Genomic DNA, 11,086 nt, shown 5'->3' on the forward strand with positions numbered 1-11,086 from the left:
CTGAGAACAAGAGGGGAGGCAAAGAGTAGGAAAAGGGCGGGGGCAACAGGGAGAGGGGGGCAGGAGACAGGGGGGGAGGGGCCGACGACGAAGGGAGGGTGACAGCGGGGAGAAAGGGGAGGGGGCAGGCCGACAAGAGCACAACAGGGGGGGCCAAAGAGCAAGGGTGGGGCGGAAGCAAGAGCAGCGAGATGGGGGGGGCCGGAGGCAGGGCGGGGGGACAAAGGACCCGAGGAGGGAAGAGGCCCGGAGGGAGAGGAGGGGGCAAGGCCCAAAGGGGAAGCCGAGGAGGACGACGGACAGAAGAAGAACAATCAAACCAGGGAGGAGGGGGAGCGAAAACGCAAGCGAGCAAACCTCAAACGGTGAGGGCCGGTGACAAGAAACAAAGGAACGGGAACACCCCACGGGGCGGAACGGGAAGACAGCGGGAACAGCAGACAGAAACGAAGCCAGCGGAAACGAGAAGAGAGAAGATGGGCAGGGCACCGCCACAACCACACGCGGTGGGGAAGGGACAGAGGAAAGGGGAAACGAGAAAGAAAGGAAGGCGGAGCGGACGTAAAAAAAGACGGAAAAAGAATAGGGCGGAAGACAGGCACCCCAACAGAGGCGACCACAAGCCTGAACAGAAGGCCAGAGGCGAAAGCCAGAACAGGAGCAGAGAAACGAGAGGGGAGACAGCGCAAACGAAGAGACGAAGCGAACGCGAGGGTGCGGCACGGGGCGGGCCCAGCGGAAAGTGCGCGGGGGGCAAGCAACACAGAGACAACAGGAAAAACACCCGGGAGCACGAAGCGAAGAGAACCACACGCAACCCGGGAAAGCAGGCGGCAGAGACGGGGAAACAGGGGAGAGGGAAGCAAGAAGCGAAGCGCAAAGCAGGGGAGAGTGCAGCAGGGGGGCGAAGGCGGGCACCCGAGAAGAGCAGCGGGCGAGGCGGAGAGAGGGAAGAGACAGGAGCACGGAGAGGCGCAACAGAGAGACGGCGCAAAGAGCGGGCAAGCAAGGCAGGCGGACAGAGAGCGAGCAGGCGAAAAGAGCATAGAGAACAGGGGGCACAAGGCGGCCACACGCGGAGCACAGAACGGAGGAAGGAGAACGGCGACGACAGACACAAGAAGCAGGCGCAAAGGAAGACCGGAAGGGAAGCGCGCAGGGAACAAGGCAGCGGACCGAGGGCCAGGTCGCAGACAAGCAGGGAGAACAGGGGATCGGCGGCTTGGAGGCCAAGGAGTGCAACAAAGCATGACCGGTGGAAGCGCGGGCCAACAAAGAAGAGGACGCGGAGGCAAGCGCGCGGCAACAGGAGCAGACGCGGAGTGCTAAGCAGGCCCAAAGAAGAGGCGCGAGCAAGTAGGAACAATAGGCAGCGGAGGCAGGAGGGCAACGACGAGGCGCGGAGGCAAGCCATGGGCAATAAGAGAAGCGAGGAGCCAGCAGGGAAGAGGCAACCGAGCAGCGTGGCCCAAACAGAGACGAGAGACGCGGAGGCCAGCGCAGTGCCCGCCTAACAAGAGAAGCAGACGCGAGGCAGGCTGAGTGGCAACATAGAGACGCAGACGGCGGAGGGCAAGCGCGTGGCAACAATGGAGAAGCAGACTTGGAGGGGCAAGCGAGGGCAACAAGAGACGCAGCAGGCTGGAGGGGGCACAAGAGACGCAGACGCAGAGGTTTGGCCCAATGCGCGGTGCCCAACAAGAGAAGCGGGACGCTGAGGCAAGCGAGGCACAAGAGACGCAGGCGCGGAGGCAAGCGAGGGCAACGAGAGCAGGGGGGCAAGAGACAAGCGAGGGCAACACATGAGGCAGAGGGCAAGCGAGGGCAAGGCGCAGGGCAGCGGAGGCAAGAAGAGAGCAGACACGCAGAGAGAAAGGAGAGGACGGGCGGGGAGGGGCGGGGGACGGGCGCGAGGCGCGCGGGACGCGCGGGCGGGCGCGCGAGGCGGGAGGGACGCGCAGACGGGAGGCGCGGGGGACGCGCGGGCGGGAGGCGCGGGGACGCGCGGGCGGGCGCGGAGACGCGGAGACGGCGGAGGGGGGCACAGAAGGGGGAAGGACCCCAGCGGGAACGGCAGAAGGCCGACCCAAGAGCGCCGACCGGCGACGGAACCAAGCGCGGGGGGCAAACGCGGGGGAAGCAGGGAGCGAACGAGGAGGGGGCACACCCCCGAACCAGGAGGCCAAGCCGGGCGGGAAGGGGCCAACCGCGGAACGGGGGAAGACGCCGCGGGACAGAGACGGGGACCGCAAGGGCCAGAAAGAGCGCCCGAGAGGAACAGAGGCCAAACGGGAGCCGCCAAAACCGCACCGAGAGAGAGAAGACAGAAAGAGAGCGCGCAGGCAGCAAGCGCAGGCAGGCAACAAGGCGACGACGGCGCAAGGCAGCAAAGAAGGAGAGACCACAGGCGGAGGGGGGGGAAAGGAGGCGGGGACGCACGGGGGCCCCGGAGGCAGGGGGAAAGAGGACGCAGGGGAAAGGGCAAAAGGCGCGAGAACAGGCGGCGAAAGCAGGGAGAAACGAACAGGAAGGAGGCAAGAAGAGAGCAGCAGGCGCGGGGGCAACAGAGCAAGGCGAGACAGGGCACGCAACAAAGAGGCGGCGAGGCGCAGGGAGCAAAGAAGACAAGGGAAGCAGGCGGGCAGAAGAAAGCAGAGGCGCAAAGGAGCAGGCGGCGGGACGCAAGAAAAAGCAGCAGAGCACAAGAAGCAACAAGGGCGCAAACACAGAGAGGGAGCAAAAGAGGCACGGGGGGGGGACAGGGCGCACAAAAGCCGCGCGAACAGACGGGGGGAAGCCAAAGGCAACGAAAGCAAAGCCAAAACGGGCGGCAGACGAGCCCGAAGAGCCGAGCCACAAGGGCCGGAACACGCGGGCCGAAACGACACGGAGCGGAGCCACAAGGCCCGGCCAGGCACAAAACCGGCACAGGACCAAAACGCAGGGACCGAGGGCGGGACGCCGCAGGGGCCGCCCCGGGAGCGCCGGGAAAGGGCCGGGACGAGGCAACGGCCCCCGCCAGAGGGCCGCGGCCCGAGGCCCGGGCGGGCACGGCGCGGAGCCGTGCGCCGGCGCGCGGCGAGGAGCGCCACGCGGAGCGGGGCACACGGGGGGGCACCAGAGAGCAGGGCGACCGGCAAAACGGGGCCAAAAACAGGCCAAAACAAAGGCCAACAAAGCACAATAACAGCGAGAGCACGGCCAAACAGAAACACCAGAAAAAACGCAGAAGGGCGACGCAGGGCGACGCAAAACGAGGCGGCACAGAGCCAAAACGAAAGAGGAAGCCAGGGGGGAGACCGCGGGGAGGACGCGGCGGGGCGGGGGAGCGCGGCGGCCGCGGGCGAGCGGGAGCCGCCGGCACCACCGACACGGCCCAACACACGGGCGAGCCGGAGCCGAGACGGCAAAGACGAAAGAAAACGAGAAGAGAAAAGGAGGCGAGAAAGGAAGAGGAACAAGCGGACGAGGGGGGGGGGCGCGGGGGGGGCAGACAAAGGGAGGAAGAGGCAAGGAAAGGAGAGCAGGAAAAAGGCGGAGGGGGAGGGGAGAGAGGGGGCATAAACCCGAGGAGAGCACAAGGGGGGGGGAGGGCAAAGGGGGGAAGGGGCCCAAGCGAAAAGAGGAGGGAGAAGGGAGGGGGAGGGCGGGGGCCACCAGGGAGCAGGAACCAGAGCGAGAAAAGGAGAGGGCGGGAGGACGGGGGGGGAAAGGGAAGGGGCCAAAGCGAGAGGGGAAGAACACGGGGGCAAAAGGGCCGGGGAAGGCGCCCGGGCGCACGCGGAGAAAGGCGAGGGAGCGGGGAGAAAGCGGAGCGACGCATAAGGGAGGGCGGGGGCAGGCGGACGGGGCGGACGGAGCGGGGGGAGGAGAGGGGCAGCCGGCGGAGGGCGGGAGGGAGGGGGACGACCCGAGCCGGGGAAAAAGGGGACGGAGCCGGCGCGGGGAGCAGGGCGGGGGGGCGGGCGGGCGGAGAGCCGAAAGGAGGCGGAGAGGAACAAGGGGGAAAGCAAAAACAAAAAGGCAGAAAGGAAAAGCAAAAAGCAAAAGAAGAAGGAACGGAAAGGGAAAGACGGAGAGACGGAAAAAGAAGGAAAGAAGGAAGAGAAGGAGAGGGGAGAGACGAAGACCAAGAGGGAAGACGAAGGGACGAAGGGAGGAAGGAGGAGGACGAAGGAGGCGAGGAACGAACAGGAAGAGGCGGAACGCGGAAGGGCGAGACGAAGAGGCGAAGAGACGAGACGCAAAAAAAACGACAGAAGGACAGACAGACGAGCGGGACGACGGACGACAGACAAAGGGACAGAACGGGGGAAAGGGAAACGAAGCCCCACAAAAACAAAGGCACCCAAAAAAGCAGCAACGCGAGCAGGCAGCAACGCCGAGACGGGGAGAAGGCAGACAGAGGAGAGGGAGGCGGCGGCCGGGGAGGGGGGCAAGGGAGGGAGAGAAGGAGGACACAAGCAAGGAAACAAAGGAAAGCAACGGAGCAAGCAGGAGAAAAGGAAAAACAGAGAAGGGAGGAGAGAAAGAGGGGCGCAGGAAGCAGGGGGCCAGAGCAGGGGGAGGAAGGGCCGAGGGCGGCAAGAGACCGGAAGGAGAGAGCAACGGGACCAACGGAAGCCGGGCCGGGGCAGAGGAAGGGGGAAGCGGCAGCAGGGCCAAACGGGCCAACGGAAAGGGAACAGACAGAAGAAAAGAGGCCAGACAGGACCAAAGGCCCAAGGGACAGGAGGCAGCAACGGAGGACAAGGGACCAGGCCGGCAGACGGACAGAGGGACAGAGGGGAGACGGACAGGAGGCGAGAGGGCCAGGGGGCGCAAAAAAGAGCAAGGGAGAGGAGAGGAGGGCCAAAGGGACGGGAAAGAAGCAAGAAAAGCAAGGAAGGGAAAGAAGAACAGGACAGGAAGGGGAGCAAGGGGAGAACAGAGACCGCCCACGGCCACCAGCACCACGGAACGCGGCAAAAGAAACAAAGAAAAGGAGGAACAAGGGAGCAAGGAAAAGAGAAGGAGAAAGGAGGAGAAGGGGAAACGACAAAGGCAGACCGGGGGCAAACCGCGCCAACGCGGCCAGAGGCGCCGCAAGACAGAAAGGAGGAGGGGGCGGGCGAAGCCAAGGGGGGACACACCAAGGCGGCCACAAGGGGGGGAGGAAAGAACGCCGAAAAGGATGCCAAGACGCGGCCAGAGGGACGGAAGGCAGAGGCGGAGGCGACAGGGGAGAGGGGAAGGGCGAGGACAGCCCGAGCAAGCGGAGACAGAACCGAAACGACAGAGGGGAGCGGCACCAGCCAAGGAGGCAAAGAGGCGGCCGCGGCAACGAGGCCCGCACGCAAGGAAGAGCCAACGCAGGGGGGCGGACCCCAGACGCCAGCGGGGCGGGGAAAGGGGGACGGCAGAAAGGGGGGCGGCCAACAGAAACAGAAGAGGCAGAGGGAGGGGGACAGACACAGGCACAGAAGCGGACAGAAGAAGAGGCAGAGGGAGAGAAGAAGCAGCAAAGAACGCAGCAAGACCAGCAACGACGGGGGCATGAGAAGGGGGACCCGGGCCGCACCAGACAGAGGAGGAAAACGGAGGAGGCAGAGACGCGAACGGGGCGCGAGGGCGAGAAGGGGGCAAAAAGAGCAGGAGAGGCAGGGGGCCTAGCCCAAAGGGGCCACAGCACCCCAAGACGGCGCAAAGGGGGCCGGCAGAGGGGCCCCAGCACACCAACGGGCCCACCAACGGCCACCAGGCCGGGCAAGAGGCAGGACAGAGCAGAAAGCGCAGGAAAGAAGGGGGGGAGGGGACAGAGAAAGAACCAGAAAGGCGAAGGGGCAGGGCAGAAAAACACGGCAGGAACGGAACCAGACGGCCAACAGAGGCCCAGGCCAGAAAAGCAGGAAGGGAAGGACCCAAAGCAGACGGGAAAGAGCAAGCAGACGCCAAAGAGGCAAACACGGGGGGGAAGGGAAGGCAGACGGCAACAGCAAAGAGGGAGAGGGCCAGCGGGGGGAACAGCGAAACACAAAGAAGACCGGGGGGCAAGACGCAACCAAGCAGCCAAAGCCCGGAACGGCGGAGGCGAGCAGGAGAGGGGCGAACAGAGCGAACCACCGCCCGAACCGGCGGAACGAACGAGCACAAGCCGGAAGACCAGCGGGAACGACGAGGGGAAGAGAGGGGCAAGACAGCGCAGGGGAAGAGACGGGGCCGCACAGGAGAGGAGCCCCAAGACACCAGGGGGGCGGCAGAAACCCCAGAGCAGGGGCAGGGGAGGAGGCAGGAGCAACAGGCACAGAAAAACACAGCGCGAAGCCCCCACGCAAGCAAACAAGGGGCGAGGGCGGGGGCGAGAGAGGCACCGGGGGGAGAAGGAACAGGGACAAAGGCAAGGAGGGGCGGAGGAAGCGGCCACGCAGAAGCAAGGAAAAGGGGCAGGAACGACCAGGGAGGGAAGGCGGGGGAGGGAGGGCCAAGAAGCGGGAGGGAGACGAACCCGAGGACGGCGGCCCCGGAAAAAGGGCGGCAAGGGCAGGCGCGCCGCAGCAGAGACAACGAGGAGGGCCCGACGGAGAGGCCACCGGGAGGGAACGAGAAACCGAGGGCAAGCAAGAGCGAGGAACCGCCGGAAACCGAGGCCCGCCACAAACCGAAAGGGCAAGGCAGCGAGGAGGAGCAGGGCAACCAAGGCCCGCCGGAGGGACGCGGGAGGAAAAACCCAAGGCCCGAGGGCGCCCACAGGAGGCGGACCAGCGGGAAGGGAGGGAACAGCCGGAAAGGGGAACAGGGACGGCCGAGGGGCCGGGAGGGAGGAGGGGGCAAACACACCAGGGGAGGCGGAAGGAAGAAGGCCAGGGGGGGGGCGCACAAGGAGAAAGGGGGGCCACAAGAAAGGCAGGGGCCGGGGACAACCACAGGGAGGGGCCGGGAGGGCCGCAAAGAAGCCCAACGGGGGGAGGGAAGCAACCGGGGCCGGGGGGGAGAACAGCAGGAGGAGAGGGGGCGCAGGCGGGGAGGCGCAACAGGGGGGGCGGCCACCCCGAAGGGCCAGCAAGGGAAGGCGCGGGGAGGGGACGACCAAGGCAGACGGAGAGGTGCCAGCGAAAAAGGGGAAGGAGCAGGAACATGGAGGCAGTGAGGCAAAAGAGAACAGGGCGCACAGGCAAGCAGAGCATGACAAGGAACAGAAGCACAGAAGCAGAAGGAGGCCAGAAGCAGACACAGTGGGGCAGGCAGGGGCAAAGAAGACAGAAGGAGGGAGGAGGAGAGGAGGGGGCGGAGAGGGAAGCGGCAGGAAGTGGGGAGGGAATGGCAAACAGCCAGGAAACGGGTAGTACGGGGACAGGGGGAAAAACAAAGCCAGAGGTAAGGGGGAAGGCCCGGGCCAGAGAGGCCCAGACAGGGGGAGGACAGGCAGGCCGCAGGGGCGCAGGCAGCAGGAGCGAGAGGGACGAGGCAAGGGGACACCCCGGAAAAGGGAAACACGAAGCAGGGGAGGAAGAAGAAGGAAGCCAAGGGCCGGGCCGAACCAGGGCGAAAAAGCCGGAAAGGGAAGAGGCGTAGGGACGAGAGGGGGACGGCTCAGGAAGGCAAAAGGGGGGTGACCGTGGGTCGGCGGGGAGGGGGGCCCGGGGGCCCGGGGCGGGCCAACGAGTAAGGGGAGAAACGGCGGGGCACCGAAGAGGGGAGGCAAACGAAACGAACAAGACGCGCGCAGGGCAGGCACCGGCAAGGCAAAAACGCCAAAAACGCAAAAAACGCGAGCCGCGCGCGAAAAGAAGCGAGCGGCGGCGCCAGCAAGAAAGGGGGCAGCCAAACCGGGCAAGTAGGGCCGAACCAAGAGGCCGACGGGCGCCGGATGGGCCAGAGGACTAAGGGGAAGAGCCGGAGCTGGGAGGGGGAAGCGCAGGGGAGGGGCGGGGGAAAAGTAGCGGGCGGGTGGGGGGGGGGGGGAGGAAGGAGGGGGGAAGAGGAGCGCGAGGAAAGGCCGAGAAGGGGGAGAGAGAAGGGAGGAGGAGAAAAAGGGAACGCAGGCGGACAAAACCGAGGGCGGACGCACAGGAGGAGGCGGGGCGGCGGACCGGCGGCAGGCGGGGAGAGGGGGGAGAGCGTGAGGAGCGAGAGGGGGAGGCAGGTGGGAGGCGGGAGTGAGAGGGGTCGGGAAGGCAAGGGCCGAGGGCGGGGGCAGGCAGAGGAGGGGGGCGGGGGAGAGGTGGAGGGGGGGGGGACGGGAACGGGGCCGGGGGGGGGAATAGCCCGAAGGGAGGAAGGGAGACGGAGGGGGGACCGGGCGGAACGACAGCAGGGCCCGACCGGCCGCCCGCACCCGCGCGGAAACCGGGCGCGGGGGGGGGGACCCGCAGGCGGAACACGGGGTGGGGGCCACCCGGGGCGCGACCCGCGGGGCCAGAGGTCGGGGGTGGCGGGGAGGGGGGCCGCGGGAGGCGGGGGCCGCGGAGGAGGGGGGGACCGCCCGGGAGGGGGAGGGGCGAGGGGGGAGGCGGCGGGAGGGGCGGACGCGAGAACGGGGGGAGGAGCAGGCTTAGGAGGGGGGATGCGGGAAGCGGGGGGAAGGGTGCGAACGGGGGAGGGGGGGACGGGAGGCGGAAGGGGAGGGGCGCAACAACGGGGGGGGACCCGGGGAGAAGCAGAGCGAGGGGAAGGGGATAGGCGAGTAGGGGGGTGGGGCGGCGAAGGGGAGGCAACGGGGGGGGCACAAGCAGGGGTGGCAGGAGAAGCCGGGGGGGGGAGGATGGGCGCAAGGGCGGGAGGGGAGGGGGAGGAGGCCGAGGCGGGAGCGGAGGAGGCGGGGGCGCCGGGGGGGAGACGGGAGGGGGGGGGGGGGAGCCGGAAGCGGCGGGAGGAGAGGGAGGACGAGGGGGACGAGGAAGGGGAGGGGGGAAGGACGGGAGCGGGGCGCACGATGGGGGGGGGGGAGGAGGAAAGGAAGGGGACCCGTGCGACGGAGAGGCGGCGTCTACTCGGGGAAGGAGGGGGGGGAAGGGGTGGGTGGTGGGGTGGAGGGGGGTTTGGCGACGGGCCCCGACTGGGAGAAGGGGGGACGCAGTAAGGACATTTGTGGGGGCCGCGAGGAGGATCGTGGGGGAACGGGGAAGGCCGCGAGGGAGCCAGACGGGGTGGAACAAGGCGAAGGGGAGAACTTGGGAAGGGGAAACGGAGAGAGGAGGAAATCGGAGGAGAGGAAGGGAGCAGGGGAGGGGAAGGCCGGGCGTGAGGAGCAGGCGGGAGGGACGCCACCGGGAGGTGGTGGGGGGTCAGCCGGAGGGGGGGCGAGGGGGGGGGGGCGGGGCGGGGGGATGTGTGGTGAGGTAGCGTCGGCGGGAGGAGGAGGGGAGGAGGCGAGGGGCTGGACGGCGGGCCGCAAGGTGAAAGGATGAGAGAGGGTTGAGGGCCGGGGCGGAATGGGGGTGGAGTGAGAACAGAGCTGAGTCGAGGCGAGGGAACGCGGAGGAGGGTGACAGCAAGGGGCGCGGACCGGGGGTTGATGCCTCGGGTAGTGGACAGGTGGGGAGGAGAGGCCGAGCGCGCGAGAGGGGGACGGAGATGAGGAGAGAGCCAGGCCGAGACGCGGAGCCGGGGGGCATGGCGGGCCGGAGAGGGGAAGGGGGGTGGAGAGGGGGGGGGGGACGAGCCGGGGCAACCAGGGGAGGGGGGGCAGAACGCGGCCGAGGGGGAGAGAGCGGCCGCGGGACGGGGCGGGAGGAGAGGGGACCGGGAGAAGGGAAGGGGGAATAAAGGGGGAAAAAGCTGGGGGGGACAGGGGGAGCAGAGCCTGAGGGGGGCAAGCCAGGAGGGAAGAGGGAGAGGGAAGAAGGGAAGGGCGGAGGGGAGCGACAGAAAGGGGACCGGAAGGACCGAAGGGGGAGGAACGGAGGGATGCGAAGACGCCGGGAGCGGGGAGGGGGGGGGGGGGGGGGGGTGGGAAGGGGCGGCGCGGAGGCGGAGGCAGGAGGGCGCGGGAGCGGCGAGGAAGGGCGCGCAAGGGTTGGGCCGACCGGAACCGGGGGCGGGGAAGCGCGGAGGGCGCTGCCGGCGGCAGCGGGCCCGCCGACCCCAGAGACGGCGACCAACGAGCCCAGCGGTGCGCAGAACCGGCCAGCAGAGGACCAAACAAGGAGAGGCGGAGGGAGGCCGGGGGGCCACAACAACCCGCCGCCGCCGCACCGGCGGGGAAGCGCAGTCGGGGGAGGAGGGGCAGGGACAGAGGGCGGGCGGGGGGGGCGGAGAGGAAGAGCGGGGCTGCGGGAGGAGGGGAGCATAGGCGCGGGAGAAGAGGGGGCGGTGGGGGGGCCCAGTAGGAGCGCCGCGGGGAGGGGCGGCGGGGCGGGGCCACGAGGCCAGAGCGGGGGGGCTCGGGGCACCGAAGGCCAGCGGGCCAGAAGAGCCGGAGGGGACGAGGAGCCGGAGAAGCGACAAGGGGAGGAGAGGGCGACCGGCCCACGGGAGAGCGGACAGAGCGGACCGAGGTAGGAAGGACAGCGGCAGTCAGGGCGGCGGCAGTCGGCGGGGGGAAGACCACAAGCGGGGGCGGGAGCGAGGTTCCTGGGGGGTGGAAGGGGGGGGCCACCGAGGGACAAAGGGGATGAAGGGTGGGGGGCGGGATGCACTGACGGACCCGGAAGCGCGTGGATCCGGGAGCTATAGCTGGACGGGGAAGGAGGCCGACCGGAGCGCAGCGGAGCGGAGCGGGTTGGCAACAGCGTCAACGGGGGCGGGAGGGGGCAAGAAGAGAACGGGAGGAAGGGGAGCGCGAGGGGCAAGAAGCCAAGGCCAAAGAGGGCAGAGCCAGAACCCCGCACCGCCGCCGGCGCAAGGTTAGCGAGCGAGCCGCGAGAGCGGTGTGAGAAAGGAAGGCCGGGCTCGGCGTTTTTTTTTTTTTTTTTTTTTTTGTGGTGGTGTGTGTGGTGTTTTTGGCAAGAGAGGGGGGAAGGACCCAGCGGGGAAGGAGGGCAAGGAACGCGCGGCAAGGGGGCAAAGGGGGGAAGGGGCCACAAAGCCGGGGAGGGCCACCGGCAGGCCACCAGCAGCCCTGGCCAGCGAGCGCGAGCCGAACGGGCCAGCAGGAGGAAGGTCTTTG

At 68.1% G+C, this 11,086-nt stretch overlaps 2 protein-coding genes across 2 annotated transcripts; both read left to right on the forward strand.

Moving 5' to 3' along the window:
- Positions 1–476: 476 nt before the first annotated feature.
- Positions 477–1,514, forward strand: LOC109176933 (splicing regulatory glutamine/lysine-rich protein 1-like). Its single transcript, XM_019326346.1, has one exon. It carries the CDS (start codon positions 477–479, stop codon positions 1,512–1,514), a length of 1,038 nt encoding a protein of 345 aa, XP_019181891.1.
- Positions 1,515–1,802: 288 nt separating this feature from the next.
- On the forward strand, positions 1,803–7,322 carry LOC109177047 (hornerin-like). Its single transcript, XM_019326400.1, has one exon. It carries the CDS (start codon positions 1,803–1,805, stop codon positions 7,320–7,322), a length of 5,520 nt encoding a protein of 1,839 aa, XP_019181945.1.
- Positions 7,323–11,086: the final 3,764 nt, after the last annotated feature.

This window comes from Ipomoea nil, unplaced genomic scaffold (genome assembly GCF_001879475.1).
Source record: "Ipomoea nil cultivar Tokyo-kokei standard unplaced genomic scaffold, Asagao_1.1 scaffold0079, whole genome shotgun sequence".
Classification (NCBI taxonomy): Eukaryota; Viridiplantae; Streptophyta; class Magnoliopsida; order Solanales; family Convolvulaceae; genus Ipomoea; species Ipomoea nil.